This window comes from Pseudopipra pipra, chromosome 9 (genome assembly GCF_036250125.1).
Source record: "Pseudopipra pipra isolate bDixPip1 chromosome 9, bDixPip1.hap1, whole genome shotgun sequence".
In the NCBI taxonomy this organism is placed as follows: domain Eukaryota; kingdom Metazoa; phylum Chordata; class Aves; order Passeriformes; family Pipridae; genus Pseudopipra; species Pseudopipra pipra.
Window position 1 is genome coordinate 28,258,060 of NC_087557.1, and position 20,275 is coordinate 28,278,334.

The 20,275-nt window shown below is 42.5% G+C and overlaps 1 protein-coding gene across 18 annotated transcripts in view; it reads right to left on the reverse strand.

The window, feature by feature from the left end:
- The window catches only part of PTPRF (protein tyrosine phosphatase receptor type F), a 375,667-nt gene that overhangs the window by 244,238 nt on the left and 111,154 nt on the right, over positions 1-20,275 (reverse strand). For all 18 annotated transcript variants that reach the window (XM_064665453.1, XM_064665471.1, XM_064665465.1 and 15 more), the window contains one exon: positions 1,419-1,580. In XM_064665453.1, the coding sequence (XP_064521523.1) occupies positions 1,419-1,503 (85 nt within the window). In that variant the 5' untranslated portion in view covers positions 1,504-1,580. The remainder of the gene's footprint in view (positions 1-1,418; positions 1,581-20,275) is intronic.

Consider the following 20,275-nt stretch of genomic DNA (forward strand, 5'->3'; position numbering starts at 1 on the left):
GAACATTAAACATGTATTTCTCTGTGCCAGGTCCCAAAATGGGCTACAGTGTGTAGAGAAAATGATCTGAATAAGCACCTTCCAGCAGCTCCAGCAGACAGCACAGAAAGCTGAGGAAGGAGACAGCTGCTGCTCCCAGTTTAACTGGGCAGCTCAGACTCACACAGACCACACACTAATCTGCTGCCTGTGCAAGTCATCCCTAATGGCAACAAAAACAGTGAATTAGTATGTTTCTTCACATCCCTCCTTCACTCTTCTCTCCAGCTTCTCTAAATTTACTCCTTCCCATCAGTCAAGAACATTTAGGATCCCTCCCAATCTGTTTTCTCCATTCAGCCAGGCTACTACCAACATGAATCAAGATCTCCTTCAACTTCCACAAAATTACATCTAACTATGAGCCTGGTGACTAAAGGGAGAAGCAGATGACGGCCAGTAGCTCAGAAGCTGCATCATGGTCACCTCTGCTCCAGTTCAAGCGTCCCAGGAGCCCTGGGTGCTTTCAAAGGCATGGAATATTCACCACAGCCAGAGCCTGTGACAAATATGCAGATGTCTGGACACTGAAAAACTGGTTACAGGTTACAAAAGAAAGGGGAGGGGAGATGCATAAACACTTAGCCTAACAAATACACACGATTTATGAAAACCAGTAATATGCAAAAAAGCCACAAGGTTTCCTGCTCTCTGTATAACTCATTCCATGAGGCATTCCAACTAAAAGGTATTTTCAGTAGGCTAACATTAGCCATGTTTCTCGCCTCTTGTCTGTCCACAACAGCATTTTGTGCACATTTTTCTCCTTGACCTGGATGGGGCTGCTCAAAGCCAGTCACAGCAGCCCTGTAAAACTACAGGGACAACAGGCACAGACACGACAGCTTAAAGCACGACCACAAGGAAACACTCTACTCCAATTCTGCTGAAATATAGGTGTAGGAGAGCTACACCAGAAGGTAAAAACTCGCACCCTCTTCCCCAACAACTCTCCATCGCCTGCTGACTCAGGAGAGATGTCTCAGCGCTACACAAATTACGAGAGCTGGCAAAAGAACAAGGAAAAAGTAACAGGGATTACTGTGACCCCAATACTTCTTTCTTCCTCCGCCCCCAATTTTCTTTACTCATCTCTACGTGTTAGAAATCAAACTGTCAGGTTTTGATCTTGCAGCTACTACAGAAATTCTTCCTGCGCTTGAATACATTTTGCCAGTCTTTTTTAGTTCTACTTGTGCCCCTTCACACACATCCTGTTTATCTGCAATGCGCACATTGGGAAAGAAGAGACTGGGGTAGGGGGCGGGGGAAGTTGTCCCTTAGCTCTCAGTGTTTCCAGTACAACCCAAAAAGGTTTAATATTTCTTAAAAGAAATTTTGCTAGGTGCTCAAGCTGTCCAAACCCGAATGTTACTTACTGTCCGCTCCTGCTGAAGGCAGCATCAAGCAGCAGAGGATGGCTGCTGGCACAGTGAGTACTGGGATGCAGAAGTTAGGCACCATATTCCAAAGTAGAGCGAGTCCTCTTCAGTGTGAGGCAAGCGGTCAGTACATCCAGCGTTACAGACACAGACTCACTCCTGCAAACCAAGAGAGGAAGAAACGGAAAATGATCAAACATGACACATAGATTAACTGCCAGTATACCAAACTACACTGTAAAGACATCATTACAGATACTTCTAAAGTGAAATTTAACTATCTTTGCTGCATGAGCAACAGAGCACCACACTGATGTCCCTGAAGCCAATAAGTTGATTTCAAGGGTCACGAGGCATAAATGCACACCCATCTCCAAGTTTATCTTCATGTACAGTCTGTTTTATGGCCTATTAATGCATCCTTTGGTTGCTATTATTCAAAACAAATAGTTCTGAAGTTGCACATTAAATACAAGGAACAGTCATACGCTCATGTAACTCTTCTTTGTCCATCTGCCCAAGACACACATGGTTGATTACATATGTAGGGGGTTTGTGGTCAAATTACATGTGAAGCATAGCTTGGGCCATCCAGCTGGGCTAGTGTACACCAGACAAGTCTCAACGGGTTCAAGCAGAAGAAACAGAAGCTGAACTGAAGCAGCTGTCAGCTCACAGGGCTACCAGAGTCACAGCAGAATGTTATTAGGAAGTGTCTATAAAGAGAAGCTTTACCCAAAGCAAACGCCTCAGCTTCAAACTCACAAAAATGGAAAGGATGGCTGTCTTGATGATGATTGATAATAATTCCTTCTCCAAAACAAAGCAAATTACCTTGAAAATTGCCTTAACTTGGGCATCTGCCTGAATACTGAAATACAGAAAATTCCTTGAAAACCAACCAAAAAAAGGCAAGTATTTAAAAAGAATACAGTTTCTGTATACCTGCCTTCTTTATCTTTTCATGAGAATATACTCATTGTACTTTCACCTAAAGTCCAAGGTTTGCCTGTTAAGACAGACTTAAAAGGAGTTAGCAAGCCCCATGCCCTCAGTGTGACTACACTGAGCAGTGACAGGGGCTCACACTTTCATTTCTGGCCATCTCAGCACAAGCCCAACAGTCATTAAAAGGTTAATGAGATCCTCCCCTAAGCTGCAAGTTACCAGAAGTTAGCAACACAGCATTATTAGTGAAAAAAAATCTCATGCTGGCAGATGCCAGCCTGAGTGGACCCCGTGAGTATCCTTGAAGCAAAGTATCTGCAAGTGCACAGGCTGTGTGTGGCCCGACGCACCACTCTTACTCATGCTGGCAGACATTTCAAAAACATCTTCAAGACTGCTCTACCAAAGGTATTTTTGAATTTTGCTAGGTTTTTGACAGAGAAAACGTCCTGGGTTTTTTGTGGGCTGTTGGGGTGGTTTTTTTTGAAAACCACTGAGCTTTTGATGGAAGTATCACAAGTTACAAACACATTCACTTCTGACAAAAACATAGTACTCAAAGAATGCCAGGAAGGATCATGCCTAGAGAAATCCACAAGAAATCCCAAGAGAATCTACCTTGGCAAATATTGACATCGCATCATACTAACAAACAGCAGATTATGATTCTTCTCCATTCCGTTACTGTATTTGCACAGTAAATCTTTTCACACGTTATAATATCGCACAACACAGAGAAATCTTTATTTATGCAACATCTTCTGCAGCCAAGACATCTGAAAATACTTTACAAAACAACCTAGCTCTAACCTAGATGCAGAGAGAATACTGATCATCTCATCCTTCTTTTATTGTCTCAATGAGAAAGCATAAATCGAGCTAACTTCAGCAGCAAGATTCTGAATACTGCAAAAGATGTTCTTTGTACCAGCTGCACACTCCGTTACCTGTGTTGCCCTCCAACTTCCATATCCTCGCTCATCTCTCACCAAAGGATTACTAAAAGCACCATTAACGTGTCTTACATAGCAGAGACAGACACAGGCAGTTGTATTTTTTACAGCTGCATAAGCTGTGTTCCAACAGGAAGCTCGGTTCAGTCCCCAAGCCGTTTGCCCCGTGTTAGCCAGCTCTCCAGATACAGCCCACACAGGAACGGGAAGAAATGCCTGCATTAAGAGTGATGATTATGTTTCTAAATTCTGCATGTACAGGGGTTATTTGTGCTGCCCAGAGAAGTGAATCCACTGAAGCACCCTTTGAGCAGCATTACACCTGGCTCAACAGCAGCCAGAATCTTAAGTCTACCCTTCTTGGGGAGGGGGTGGGAAACACCAAGGGTTGAAATTACTGTGTCAAAACTAATGATGCGTGTCAAACTCTCTCAGATTAGGACAGAGAACAAGTTTTACAGGTGGTGCTGAAAACATCTTAGGTATTTGTCAGACCACACTGGGGACGAATAGCTTTCAGAGAGCTTTTCCTCTTTCATTCACTTCCATTAACAACAAAAGTGCCTCATCTAATGGTGTATCTTGAGTGCAGATTGCTCAGAGTCATGTCAATGGCACCTCCACAGCCCTCATTCAGGAATAACTCTCAGGAACACAAAAAAACTCAGCTAAAGAATAGGTCTGTCTCTTGATTTCTCTCTTCTTTCAGCAAATGTCATCAAGCTTCTCTCCAGTTTCAAGACTGACAGATTTATAACTTTCCTCTCCAGCCCATGAGATACATACAGCATGCATCATGCAAAACTGATGAATTGTCAGATACACCACCAGATGCTTCATAGACTTGATCTTTTTCAACTGTTTAGTGCTATATAATAATTTACCATCTGGTAGAAATGCCCATTTTTCTTATGCAAGACTGCTGTCTGTCCCTCCGAAATTAACAGAGCACCTTTGGCCTTTAATAGGATCAAAATCCGCCACCTCCTCTTTTCCTGGTTGCTCTGCCTATGGAAAAGTTGTCTGCATTCAATATTTAAAGCACTTTAAATTGGAATGTTTTAAAATTTTATTAATCTCAGTAGCTGTCATTCTCTTTTGAAATTGAAAATATTAAAAAGCTTCTCCTAGCTGTTCAGTTTTCCCATTTTTTTCTACAAGGGAGACGCTCTTTCCCAACAAGACAACCCAATATTCAAAGCAAGGCGACAGGGCATTAGCTGAAGCTCATTTAACCCTTAGAAGGCCAGTGTTACTCTGACAGTTTTAAACAGCCACCTTGAACCAATGCTAAAGGCAGCCTGAAATAGAAGGTAGCTAAAAAACAAATAAGGTTGGTAGATTTTGGTAACAAGTTAAACAAATACAAAATCAGTATTGCTTTGGCAAAATCAAGTCCAACAGAAAATGATCAAATAAGATTAAGATTCTTAGCATGTCTTGTCCCCAGCAATCTTGTGCCTCTTCAGGTTGCTCAGTCTTGCATCTGGCATTATCTCCTGTGCACCAGATGACCTCAGTCCCTTCATTTGAAGGCCTCTTTTAATCTCACTGCCTTGGCCAGCATCTCATAACTAATATTGTCTTTGGGAGCCCAGACGCTATTGAAGAAGGTTTTTCAAAAACACACGTGCATTCTCATTCCTCCTTCTGCATCTGGTCCTGGCAATATTCTAACTCTAGACTACATAACCCAAAATTAGGCTGAGGCTAAGCACTCCAGATAGCTTTGTAAAAACAGCTTTGAGTTTAGCAAGCTAAACTCCTGCCTCTGCTCCAAACTCAGTGTTAGAGCTACCAAGTGCTAGTTTGGCAGAAAACTAGAAAGCAGGAAAGCACAACAGCAACAAAAAAGCAAACTTCATTTGAATATATCCAGTTTTGCCATGGGGCAAGTGGATGGAAAAGAGGCGGTCTTGAGGATATTTTTTGAAACATACACGGTTTGATTCTTTCAGACAGGCAGAAAAGGCTGGACTCATTTAAAACAGAGCCAAGAATACCAACAGCTCATATGGTACTAAGAAATTCTGGCAATGAGTATGTCTCACAGGAGACGGCAAAGAGATTAGAAAAAGCAGTCAACTTTAAAGAGTCAAGAGGAATTTCAAACCAGCACTGAATAGCTTATGTCCTCTATGAACTCTTTTGGAAGACAAACTGAAGCAAGTGTCACGTGGGTCACTAGCCAAGAACAGCATGGTGAAGAAGAGCATTCCCAAAGCAAGACTGCCCGTTCCAAACCAGGGACAAAAATACTGCACTAAAATCTCTTTTTAGGTTACGCTACCTTGCAACCCAAAAAATCTAGAAATCAGCACAAAAAAGTTCCCTCCAGGAACCCCTGTACATCCACAGAACTGCCAGGTTTTGTTGTGTGAGTGAGTACTGACACTGCCTTTGCTGTGAAACACGGTTAAGAGAATCTCTAGAAACTTACAGGGCAGGAAGGAAAAAGCCCAGTGCATAAGCAATGTCCTTATCTGACCCAGAGATGTAACAGTGTCTTTTCAACAGGAACCTCAAACAACTGTGTTTGTTTCTCAAGGTGGAAACTTCTCAAACATTTGCAAGGTGAGCCCAAGGATGCAGGTCAGAAGATACCAACTGGACAACACCCAGATGACCATAAAGATGGAGGTAAAACTGCATCAGCTTTTCCCAATGCTACTGCATGGGCAACACACAACAAAACCAAATTTTCCTTCTGGACACCCACCCACAACCTTGTATTTTACACAAGTACCCTGAAGGGAAACCAGTGCTCCACAGGGACCCAATCAACACAACACCACCCAATCAACTTTTGGGTGCCACACCAACAATGGCAATCAAGAACTGACTGAGCAAGGAGGGGCCACGTGCCACACAGAGCAACAAGGCAGCTATTTATTCAGTTAAAAGTGAGAACAATAACTGGCTACAGCTCAGCTGCTTCACTCTGTACATAATGCCTCATCCGTGCTCTGAAGGAGGAAGAGGAAAACCATGACACACCATATAATTCAAGATCATCATATTGCACACATTAAAAGTTGTATAAGCACAGTTACACACAAGCTAATGACTTCTGAATGTTTCACTTCACTACATTAGTATTCCTTTAGCATAGATTTCTTTGCGCTTTTCTGGGAGAAATATAATATAAAGAGACTTGGGGAGTATAGCAATATGGCCAAAAAAGACAAAATGAGTCTCATTTCACTCCAAACTCCCACATGCAGGGACTGTATTAGAGATTCAGTGGGGAGATATATGAAGATGGCAACACCGGGATAGATTTAGGGAGGAACTTCATATGAACTTGCAATACAGTAAAAAGGCCAAAAGTTAAAGCAACTGCCACATGAGCAAAGGTACCATCTCCAGGACCCAGGTGGGAGGCAGGACAAGAGCATCAGTCTGATGCTCTCAGTTAGAAGACTCTCAAACCATCTGGAGAGAAGGAACGAGCAAAGCAATTCAAGAACCAGGAAGGATAAAAATCTCTGTCAAGTCACAAGCACTAGACAGACTGGCTGAGCAAGATGGGGATTTGATAACCATCTATAAGTACATGAAGGATACAAACACCAAGAAAGCAGTGGAGGAGTATAATTAGCCACTGGCATATAACTCTGAGTAATGGAATGAGACAGAGCAAAAGAAAGTGTATGTTGAATACTCTCAGTAAACTGTCCAGAAAAAAAAAAATAATACCACAGAAGCATTTTTTCCAGCAGGAAAATGTTTCATCACCTGTTTACACAGAAATTAAAAATGGAGTGGAAAAAAAACCCACACAAAAATAAACAACTCAATATAATAACAACTCAATATATAACAACTCCCATAATCTGGGAAAAAACCCAAAACAAACCAATGAACTAACAGAGACAGATTGGTATGGAGCAATATAATGTAACAGCAGAAACAATTCAGAAGTATTTTAAAAAGACTCTCCTTCTTTTGACAATGCATTAAAAAGTGTGAAGCATTTAAGCAACAAGCTGGCCCAGCTACAGGTCTTTCTGATCCTGAACATGCAATCCCAACTTGATCCAAGGAGAGGAGAAGAGGGAAAGATCCATTTTTAAGCAGGACACAAGCACAGGTTGGATATTCCTGTCAGCCTTAGTGGCTACATTTGCTTCTGAAGACCTTAATTTCTGAAGGTGTCATTGCCTGCAGACAATACTAGGTAAGAAAGAGGAATTTTTCCACTGGAACAAGGATTATGAAGGGCCCCGTTAAATAACTATGGTGATAAGTTAAAACATCCACTTAAAATATAGATCAGCCTTGAGCCTCATGTGCCCAGCCATCACTCACAGTGAGCCTTAAGCACAGACTGCTGTGGATCGTGCTACCCAAATGTATAGGCTCCTAACACCTGTTGTAAAGTCTCCTTAAAAGAAGTAAACTGTTGCATATATCCCTTTCAACAGAGGCCTTTTACATTTGTAGAACAGGCCCAGAAGTGCACCCAGATGCACGGATTACAGATCCAGGGCAGCAGAAAATCCTACAAAAAATAAAACTAAAATCAGCTATTCCTTAACTATCAGCAAACTCTGCTAATGTGGAGGAACATGCTCATGAGTCAGACACCTCCACAAAGCAAGAATTCCTGTGCTTTTTCTACAAATTACTACACATGTGACAATATATTCTTAAGACAAATGATGGTGCCCTAACAGGCTTGACTGAATTCAGCACAACAGAACACACTGGAAAGACTAAAATCACAAGCTATTAAGCCCTCTCCTCTAAACCCAACGCTGGGGCATCAAGTTCTGCACATCCAGGATGCAGACAGGAGGTTTTAAACTAAGGAGATGGAGAGTTGAGAACACGGTCCTTCTGGGCTTGCTGCTTACAACATACCACAGCTGACTGCTATTGCCTGTACAGCTGTGGCACTGATATTCCTGCATCTGGCTCCAGCAATGCCAAACACGCTGGTTCGGCATCTCTCAGACTGACAGAACACACAAAGTGTATCAGACATAAGACTCACTGAGCACCAGAACTAATTTTAACCAAAACAGCAAGAACATGCAAATGATTGACCAGATGAGGGATAATCTGTTCCTCCATCGCTTCGAGGATTTGCATGGTGTCTACTGGCTTGAAACCAAATGAAATCCTAAATCAATTCTAATTCAAAATTAAATCAGTTTCTTCTTTGTAAGAATGTTTTTCTCTATCCATATGTCCATCCAGCTTCCTTAGAGGCCTTGGTGTCGAAATTTTTCAGAGACCTCCTGGAATCTGAACAAATTGTAATCACATATCCTGGCTTGGGCATTTTGAGTAACTACTAGAACAGTTTTCCTCTGCAAAATCCATCAAAGCTGGACCCTAGGAGAACATGATGTTTCAGGTATTCTGTTATTTTCTCAGTAATTTTTGCTTCAACCAGAATACAAGGTATATAAAGAACTTTCTCCTAAAAAAAAAAGAAAAAAAAATCCCTTACTTTTGCTGGAAGTTCAGTTATGTTTTATGTAACACAGCATACTATTGGGGTCTGCTCATTTAATGCCTTTCAGATTAACAGCTTATTCCAAATCTGCTTTTGCCAAGACCTCAATTTCTGAAATTTGCTTAGCTTTTATGTTTAGAATGACTAGGCACAATACCAGTACCAAGTCTTCCACAACATTTTTAGTGGTTAAAAACTGATGCAAAGCACTTTGCACTTTTTGGCAGTAGGCTCCTCTTCCTTAACTGCCATCCTTAACCTCACATCAACTCACTAGGACAAATTTTCACACAAGACAATGGCTCTGATTTGCCTGTATTATTTATCTTAGATGTATAGTCATCAGTTCTTCAAAGCCCACCTTGGATCTTTCAATTTTCCTTTTATACTCATTATTACTTCATATACTCTACCAGTGATAGCTGGGAGTTGGGTTTCCAAATTTTCATCTCAAACAGCTTCTCAAGCCTGCCACCTACCCAGCATGAATTACCCCCAGCCTTGCTAATTTAACTGCTTTTCCCAGCTTGCTTTCTTATACTCCACTACTGATTTCAAACCACATCAAGAAACTGCTTCACTCCCCCCTTTCACCCCCTTCTTTCTTTTCTACTCTTACTTTCTCCCATTCTAATTTTAGGGATGCTTTGAGTAAGTTATTCACTTTCTTCTAAGTTACCCTTTCTAAAGTTTACCATCATTCTCAACATGTTGGTCTTCTTGGCCCCTCGGAGCCCAACGACGTATTCACACGCTACATTCACGCAGTCGTGGCCACTCATGAAGATGCGTTTGAGGATCCCACAAACACCTTTAACCTTGGTGACTCAGAATCGTCAAATACACCAGTGACTGAATAATCCCGAGCAACTACTTGTGCCTGGAGCTATTTTAAGTCTGGCTCTGGAAAGCACGCACACACTGGTGACAAAACCTCCACCCACCGTCTCTCGCAGCCGCTCTCACACGCGGCAATCGAGTGAAAAAAGGACTCACTTCTTTGATCCCGCCAGCAGAGACGATAATCCTTCTCCACAGGTCAACCAAGCGCCCACGGAACGCCAAGTTCTCAAACGCATCTTGGCTGCCCCATCCTTCCTAGACGCGGGCACCACCAGCTGAGGAGCAGCATCGCTACATCAGACGGGATCCCGGCCCCAGCCAGCTCCCATCAGCCAGCACCAGCCCGTGCAGGAGGAGACAGCAGCAGGCAGCCATGGGGCTGGCTTCTTCCTAACGCCATCATTAGCAGACAACTTATGCCCTACTGGAGGGTTTATATATCCAATTAAACTTTCTGTAATTCTCGTCTCGTGAAACTGTGAACATTTTCAACGCTAGATTTTGGAATTATTCTCTCCTAAAGGGTTTTGAAGTTAATTATATCATAGTTGTTATTACTGTCTCCACCACAGATACTGCTTGAACCCCATTACTGTGTGTATTACTGAGGGCTAAAATAAGAATAGCTGCTGTTTCGGTGTGCTCTGGAGCTAGCCCTGCCTGCAAACTGCTTCTATAACCTTTGCCCAAACATAATGTATGCTCAGTTTATATGCAGGTAGTTAACATAGCCCAGTAGGGTAAATGGACTTATTACATTTATTAAACTGAATTTTCTCCATGCAGAACGCCCCCAGCATCCTGCAGTCCCACTGGCTCTGGAGGCATTTGGCTGTTACCATGGAAGACAGCACCCAGAAATTCCCTCCGCAACTAATAAGCAGGAACTATGAAAGCACAAGTTTCATGCAATTGCCTTCTGTATGAAAAATGAAAACTCTTTCTGTAACCTATAAAGAAACCAAGATGCAATCAAGCTTATTGTAATAAGATGCTAAATTTATGATTATTCCTTTTTTTTTCCCCTCCTAATAAGGCCCCCTAGCTTTGCTTTGGCAAAAGAAAACAACCTCTGAAGCAGCATATATGACAGAGTACCTAGGCCCTATTAAAGGGATGTAAATAAAAAGCAAGCCCTAGGTGTAACATAATGCTTATTGAAGATGAACAGAACAAATGTCTGCAAATTGAGAAATCCTGAATTAATGGTGGCAAGTCAGTCTTAACTTTGTCTGAATCCAAAAATTTCAATTCCAAATCCTTTATTCCGAACTATTTCTCTCCTTCAGTAGCACTTCAGGCTAAAAACTAAATTTGGGGTTCTTGCATCACATTCTGTAAAGTAAGACACACACAACACCGACACATCAGATTTTGTCTCGCTCAGATCTGAGGCTGTGTGTTCAAAACTGTTTGATGGAAGAAAATCAATTAATATATTTTACAAGTCTCCTTTGTTTGCCAGATCAAAGCAGTAGTTTCCTAGCTACTTCCTGTCCAGAGGGACTGAGATAACAGCTGCATCAAGGCTGCAGCGAATCCAACGTTTTTTGGACAGACCAGCCACTTCCATCTTTCAAGCCACAAAGCAAATGCCAGGACTCCTCAACACAGGCCAACATCTGCTTCCACGCTCACGTTTTCACGCACACATTCTACAAGCAAACTGGCATGTGGGGACCACATGCAAGTGCCGAGCACTCAGGGGCAGCAGATCGGAAGGCTCCACACGGCTGTGGATCCGTGGTGGCTGCCTGCCACCTCATCCAGGATGCGCAACCTCACCTGCTTCAGATTAAAAAGATGAGAAAAGGTGGGAGGCTAAAAGTATTCTGCACATCTTAATGAACCTGTAACATTTGCCTCTCCCAAAAGGCAGAAAGAAGTCTAAAACAAAAAGCAAAAGTAAACGGCATTACCTCTCAGGTAAGTTGGGTACATCACCACCCCTACAAAATGCTCGCTTGCTCCTTGCACCCTGGGTGATCTCATACCTCCCATGGACCCTCCTCATCCACCACAAAATCCATGCTAAATTTATAATAGATTTTATGTGTTTTCGCTTTTTATGTCCAACCATTTTCTGACCACCAGAGAAGGCACGCTTTGCTAGCCAAGGGTATTCAGTGATATCCACTATGTTGCTACTTCCAATAGCTTTCCTATTTCTACACCGGAGAGGCAGCAAGAGAGATCAGTTCTCACATTCAGCACAGCACTCACATGGCACAAACAGATACAGGATATGCTTCACCTTTCAGTGTACTTCTCCTCCATTACATCATATGGCTCCAGAACATTCAAGTGTTGCAATTAAACCTTAAGTAAGGTATCCAAAGGAAAACAAACAAAATCCACTACCATAACACTTCTGCTTCCACAAGATGGTAGCTTGCTTTGGATTTTTATAATTCAGTCTTAAAGAACTCCTCTTCCTCAAACTTTGAGAGCATTTCCTCTGTATCTCAGATCTGACAACTTCTGTGCGTTCTCTTTGCCAGGAGAATGGTCCCATGCTAATGGTCTGAGTCAAGATAAACCCGAATCCTCATAAAAGATCAACCCAAAAAAGAAATAAATTATGTACCTCACACAAAACTGCCCTTTCCTAATGGAGACTTCTGCCAATAGCAGATGGAAAGATCTTTGAAAAATAAGACATCCCATATGCCGTCTGCAGCAACTTCGTAGCTACACTGTTGAAATTATCCACTTTTTCCTTTCCAGGCCTCCACCTTTACATGACCTTGACTAAAACATAAAGAGGATAATACATAATGTGCAGCTTCTAGGGATAGCATTCAGTAAAACCTAAGGAAAGAAAATTACTGCTAGCTGTTTTTTCAATGTATTTGTACATTAGTGTGCTGAAATGCATACTTGGCGCCGTCGAAATCAAATTCAATGTACATTTTACAGTACTTAGGAGGAAAGCTATTTTAATTTTGTTAGTTGCCAGAATGTAAAATCCTGAAGGAGAAAAAGCTTCCAGCAGAAAAACAGAACAGATCTTAAAGGGGAAAGACACTACCTAGCTTGATGAGAAACAAAGGAAAGATTAAGGAGGACCTGGTAAAGTACAACTCCAAGAAAAGGAACAGCCCCTGTCCCTCCACATGGCTGGTGTGGGGCTCACAACACAAAATGCAACGCCTTGTTCATCAAATCCAAACATATTAAATTAACAGCGGCACAGCAACAACTCTTTAGCTGCCAAAAACGACGACTCTGAAGCTCTTAGCAATGTATGAGGAACATGCTCCAAGTTTTAAGCATTTACTTTTGGATATGCAATGCCACCAGATGTCCAAGCTTTTCCTTACCTGCAGACTAATGCATAAAAGTGGCTTTGATGACATTCCCTCTGAAAGCTCGTATGCTCAAAGACTGCAGCTCTATGTCCATCACTTCCAGACATGTGCCCAGCCCATCAGTTCAAGTGGACCTGAGCCAGGTGTGAGCAGGGGTGTGGTTTTGTTGAAGCAGGTAGAGCCACACCACCACATTCATGCCAGTGCTATGTTTTGCTCAGGCTACAGAAAAGCAGGACAAAGTTATCCAATGCCAGAGCTTGTGTCCCTGGTTGCTTGACCTCCAGGCGGTGCATAGATTCTGCATCATTCAAACCTGCTTTGTTTTACCCTTGTGGGTTTTAATAATTATGCACATACACAGAGAGCTTGCAATCAGTGTACTCTGAATTAAATTTTAACCAATAAATGAAGTATTAAAAGCCACAAAATTTTTTATAAGATTTTAATTGTGTATTACAGAACTCATCTGGTAACACCTAATTATAATTCTAAATGAGCAGCAATTAACAAGCTATTTTACGGTGCCTAAGTCCAAAATAAACAAGGTCAGGACAGTCCTGCAAAAGGAGCTGCTAGTGTGTATCCTGTAGAAGGGAGGCCAGTCTATGCTTGGAATGCACTCATTCCCCAATTTTTGCATCAGAGCGTTAAATTTTAGAAAGCGCAGGGCACACCACCCATCAAGTACAGGACTTGCTGTACCACTGAAGCCTTGTCAGAACATGGGCAGCTCTGCTCCTGTCACAGCACACACAATAGTAGCGTAAGCTCATGTGAAGTGACACATGCCAACACTGTGCCACTGATGGGGAAGGCAGGAGCAGCTCCAGCAGAAGCAAGTGCTCTCTCACCCATCACGTAACAAAGATCCCAAAACGGGATGTGTTGAGGACAGAGCAATGAAAAAGTCTCTCTTCTTCACAGAAAAGCCATAACACACCCTGCAGTAAAGGCAATTCACCTATTGCTTGAAAAAACAAGTTCATCTTACAGAACCATCCAACACTTCCTAGCAGGAAGAAGGCAGACACTGCAGACAGAGTCACAGATTTCATGTCAGAAATTCCAGGACATTTCCCACTGACCTGGATGCTGTCTCAGAACTTTCTTGGAAGAATCTTGCTTCTTCACTCTGTGGCTAGTGAGTCAAATCCTTCTACCTGGTAAGCATTCACCAAATGTTCAAGAAGTAGCTATAGCAGGGAAGTAGCCCACAAGCAGCATTTTAGGGGTCAACCAGCAAAGGTTCAAAGCCCAGAGGCTTTGTTTCAGAATGCATTACCCTTTGCTGACAGGTTGGGTTTAAATTTTATTTTTGTATTTTATCCTTTAGAGGTTCTTTGAGAGTTGAAATGTGAGGAAAAAAATTCATCCTAAATCATATGCAACTTACAAGGTAATTTTCTCTTCTCAGAGGGTAGAGGTGGTTTCTGACAAGGGCTTTCAGACAGACTCCTTATATCTGTCTTCTGGCTTTCCCTTTACCACTTTTCCCCTGTCTTCTAGGGAAAATGAATCTCAAATCTCTTCCGTGAAGAACACAGGCCATTCCTGACTGCAGGAGAGGAGGCAACAGAACGAGAACTTTCCTCATGTAGATAGTATCCTCTCTATCTGGAGGAGCAATGCATTAGACATTTTGAACTAACAATTAAGACATGGAAACATTTGGAAAAGTATCAATGATCAGCTTTTTAAGCAAAAGAACAAAGCACCCAAGGCACTGTCAGGGCTAAATCGGTAACCTCCAACTCCAGGAGAAGCTGGCAATAGGAAATGTGCTTTATGTATGTGGGTGGTTTATGAGAAACAATTTGTTTACAGGCCTTTTAAAAAGAATACATGAAGGAATTTGAATAGCTATTCCTCATGAAGCAGTGCTGCTCAGAATGAAACATTCTGTCCTCCAAGCTCACAGACATAATTCCTGACAGATTAACCTTCTGCACCACACCGAGGACACCAGCAGTAAAAGGCTGCTTAAGGCACTGCAGATTCCCCACTGCTCTGTTGTGCTTCTGTCTCACCCGCAGAAGCACTAAAGCCTTGCACCAGACGGGTCACGGGGGTTTAGACCTCTGTGAGAAAGGATTCTAGGCTTGCCCTTCAGCCAAGATTTACAAACTTCAGAAATCTCTGCAGTCAAGTCAACCTGCCTTCCTCCAAATAAGTATGCCTGCGACCTGGCATCTCCTAGGGAAATCAGGTTGATCTGTCATCTGATGGAATAATTAAAAATGCAAAATAAAAGTATGTATCTTCCTTGACAGTGTTCATCAGAAATTAGTTAAGACTCATACTGCTGGCTGAACCAAAGTGACCATTCCTGGCAAACAGCACTCCTTCCTGAGCAAAGGCAAGGGGAGAGCTCCCAAGGGCTGAAATGAATAGTCAGGATGTCACAGACACAACCCTCCTTCTGCACCTTTCTCAGCCAGCAAACATGGAAAACCACGTCCTCTGATATACGGCAAAGCTTCTGGATACACTGCAGTGTCTTTTACTTATGAGTTCAGCACTGACCACCAGACATTTAACCAACACCTGCCACACGTGCCTCTCCTGGCAACCTTCCCCAGGAGGGGATCCGTTGGAGCAGCACCGTGCTCCAAGTCCTGCTGGGTGTTACACTGGATGAACCACTGCAAGATCAATCCCAACTCTGTAACACAGCTGGGAGGAGGGAATCCTTCCAAGAGCCTGGCAAAGTTCATTATCCAACCTGCAAACGCTCATCCTGTGGCCTCCTCGAGAGCCTTCACCGCCCAGCAGCACCAGCACTACAAGAGGAGCCAGCAGGACTTCATTTCTTCCCTGTGTGAACAGGAAAGGAAAAGTTCATCAAACCACTGCCTGAAGCAAAGATGCATCAGGGAAGACGAGGAACCTACGGGCACAGCAGACTTGGAGGCAGCAGCCTTTGTTAAGACCAAGACTGAATAACTACTGACAGACCGTCGTATGAACCAGGCAAAGCTGATTATTTTTTTCAAACAGACTAACTACCCTGGGAAAGCCCACTATCCCCAAACCCTTTTCCATCAACTGTCCAAGAGAGTTGCTTGCAAATTACTCGAGGCACAAAAGCTGCAGACACTTGGCTCTTTATCTTTGAAAGCATTCTACTTGAATTTATCACACTACATGCAAGTTAGACTTTATTTAGCCAAACGAGAATCCTATAAGCCCCCTTTTCCTCACCAGAGAGTGAGAACAAGCAGAACAGCTAGTGCCTTCTTGCTTTACTGAATTCATTATATTAAACCAAAAGCAATGTCATCTTAACTTGAAAGGACTTTTAAAAGAGCTTGAAGCAATTCTGCTGCTGCAGCATTTTTATATTTTGGATTAACTACAAGCCTTCTTAACCCCTCCAAGTTTGTAACAGCACATACCCATATCCTCCCAAGCTTTCAGAGCGTACAGCAATCCCTGAGCTGTTAGCAAGCTGAGAGTTAAAGCACACACCATGTACAACTATTGTAATTTGACTCCTCTACAAGTTAAAGAAGTCCAAGTTTTAGATGTTTTTGTCCACAAGACAGGACCTGCAGAATTTCATAAATTATCTCAGACATTTCTCATGTCTCATGTGCAATTTCCCTGATTAATAACCTGGGCTCACAGGGGCAATGAAAAGGTCAAAATCCTACTACAGGCGACAGTGCTAAAATATTACTAAGTGCCACCTTTAAAAGATTTCCAATTGGTATTAATATAGAAAGATTTCTGTCGAGAGAAATTCTGTAAATTCATGATTATCATCACAGACTTTTAAAACTCTTTTCAAACAGGATTTTTAGACCCTTTTTTTTTGCCAATAGAGTGTATCATAAGCTAGGGAAAACACCTTAGCAGCAAGTTTCTTGAAATGAAATATTAAAAAAACACCCTGCCACCAATAACTGGTTCTGTTTGATGTAGTTTGTCATTTTTCTGGACAGCTGAAAGCCTTAGGCAAATGTGCAGGGAAAAACAGTGAACCATCTCATCCATCTTTTGTTTATTAAACCCTGAGTTTATTCAAGTGGCTTTGAGTCCTGAACTACGCAAAGTCTTCCGAACCATTCCACGCTCAGCAATCAAATCTAGGGGCCAGAGAGAACCCAAAACGTCATTTACATTTATTAACTTCTGAAAAAAGCATCAGATAACAAACCCTTTAATCTCAGCTCACTCAGCTGAAGAACGGTGAGAAACAACAGTGGCCAGAACCAGACCAGCTCCAGGACGGTGCTACCAGGAAATCTTTGTCAGGTGCTTGATAAACCCCTGCTCAGAGCACCTCTCTATTGCTCCTGGCCCAAAAGCCTTTAACAGCCCTGTACTACTGGCCGGGGTCTCTCACCCCGCCCGAGGGGGACACCATTTACAAAACAACCAAAGAACCCATTAATAAGCACTGCCAACCTTGCTTCTGAACTCTGCCGGTATTTTCGGCGGAACGGCTGCATCTCGGGGACAGCCACATGTGTGCTGGAGATGAAAGGTTGCCAAGCAGTGCCAAGTTATCGCAGACAAATAGTATCTAAGGGAGATGGATGGAGTTATGAGATCAAACTGCAAACACTCCCAGATCAACACTATTTTGAAAAGGGCTGTGTCTATACTCCGTCCATTCATAAAAACATGGGGAAGAGAAAAGCCATTTTTATACACAAAATTACATTAGAAGAGTGCCCTAGAGACCACTGTATCATTCATTTTCATACTAAATTCAATAAAAATACACAGTTCTTATTTAAACAGCTGCAGCATCAAGGGGGTCTTGCGACAACATTTAAGACCTTGTTGAGAGCGTGCCCTGCCCCAATCCAGGCGACCAGCCTACTCAGAAAGCTGACACAGGCAATTTGACTGGCAGGAGGTCTAGTCCCAGAGGTCCCATACATCACTGACTACATCTGCATTTCCCCTCCCTTTGCTGCCTTTCCTCACACATTTCCCAGCGCTCAAGTGTATACCAAGACAGCTGAGAGGATGCAATTTGTAATCTCAATTAGGCACAACATGAGGTAGCCAAGTTGATTAGGAAAGACGGGGCCTAACTCTTCTAAGTCAGTTTACTGCCCCTTTGCAAGAATTAATTTCTATTCCAGCAGCGCCTGCAGTGGTGTGTCCAGTCCAAACACGTAACAAGGTAAACAGATGAACTCAAGAGAGGCTGACATTTTGCATGTGGCATGGCAGGGGAGCTGTGTGCCTGTGAGGGTTCGTGCACTACAGCTGACTGCATCCTCTACCTGATCCATTAGCGTTTGGTCAACGACAGGGAAAGTAGAGCCTTTCCTTCCCTTTAGTAAGACACTAATCTATTAAAACTCTACAAGCTGCGGTAATTAATCAAAAGTCTATCATACCATATAAAATGAAAATGGCTTAATGATGTGTCTGTTCACACCGATTAATTATTAAAGGAGCATTAGCTGAAGCTTTTCACCTGTTATTTAAAAGTTCAGGAAAACATGGCATGACACACACACAACTACTGCAGCACAGTTTACACCCCAGCAACCCACCCACCCACCCACCCAGCTGTGCCTGTACCTGTTCTGCTTTCTGCAGGCTGGTTCCAGCACACCCCAAGAGCAACCAGAGCCTGCCTGCTAGGGATGCTCAGTACATACAGCTGCAAAATCACCCTGGGGAGTCAGCAGGTAGCCCCTCCAAAGAGCAATCACAACAAGCATTTGCACATGTTTGCCTGACATTTCTACTTTTGTTTCAAAATAAAGTCCTCAAGCAACAAGGCAAGGGCTTGGTAAAACGGTAGCAGCACAAGCATTCCTAGAAACCACCAACCGTGTTGTTTTCAGCTGTGTTCGTGCTGCTGTAATCAATGGAAGCACTTAGCAGTGATGAGCACATACCGGCAAGAAAAAACACCCCATCCCTTATACCATGGTTGTTATCTTCTTCCAGACCAACCAATGAATCAAGATCACTGACTGCACTAGGAGGCGAAGCACTGGGAGGGCTGGTGCTTAATTAAGCTGAAGTAAATACGCCCTGGCTCAGGAGCAGACTAGAATCACCTGTGTAGCACATAAACTGAGAGCAGACAAGAGCAGAGCAGCTTCAGACCTGCTCATATTTCTACCACTTATGGCCCGAGCTTTATTCTAATTGCACAAATTGAAGAATGATTAGCAGTTGTGTGGACATTAAATGCCCTGTTGATGTAACCAAAACAGATTTGCTTTATTCAGAACGATTACTTAAGGCCATAGCTGTGAAACTCAAATGAATCAAAACAAAAACAGACATTAAAAACACAAAGCATCACCTCAGAAATGAGGGGGATGGCAATACAGCCTAAGTGATAATTTAAAAGCCGCACTCTTTCAATATCATGCTTTTTAAAAATGGAGAGGCAGGCATCTTTTTCATGAAACACCATAAATCCACTATAGTGTTGTTCTCATCCTTTGCAATCTCTAAAATGAACATCTATGAATATGAATACTAACAAAATTCACCCCACCTATGTTCTGCACCAGGTTCCTAGGTAAGAATTCATATCCAATTCTACGATAAATTTATATTTCTGCTGAAAAGTGTAACGCACAACTCAAGATCAGCAGAAATACAGGGTCAAGTTAGAAATCAGCTTCCGTGAGCCATGAGAAGCGAATGGTTAAGTGCAAACCTGACAGACCGCAGCTTCCTGTGCTGAAAGGACTTTACAGGCAGTACATGTCCTAATAAACTATTAAACAGGCACCAGCACACGCCTGGTGTCGTTTGGAAACTAAAGAGTAAGGTACAACTTTAAACGTTTTTGCCTCTCCTCCCAGCTCTCACAGATGCTCCTCTTCACAGCTTATCTCCAAGCCCAACGGTGAGAAACGGGGGGCCCCAGACTGGCTGCCAGCCAGCCTTTTCAGGCTTCATTTTTAATGCCATTACCTATGAAACACATTACATTTACTTGGCCTCCAGTCACATCATTAACCCTGGCAGTGAAGCAACTAACAAATACAGCTAACAATACACCCTTGATAGGAAAGCCTCACATTTTTTCTTAGCACTTCATCTAAAAACATAAATCTCGGAAGGTAAGTTCGAAGCTGTTAACCAGCTATTGCCCTCTCCCCACAGAGGAAGAAATTGTGTTTTTCTCTGACAGCAATATATGATATTACTGTCATTACAGTTGTTTTAGAACAGCTTTAAGCTACACTAGTGTTTCAGAACTACCTGCCAGAGCCCTTGTTTAAAACTTTCATCTCTCACTATATTGTTTCAAGGGAATCTTTTAGTTTCAACGGTCCAAGTCATCAAGTATACAAAAGAAAATGCAAACTTAAAGGTAGATGATACAATCCC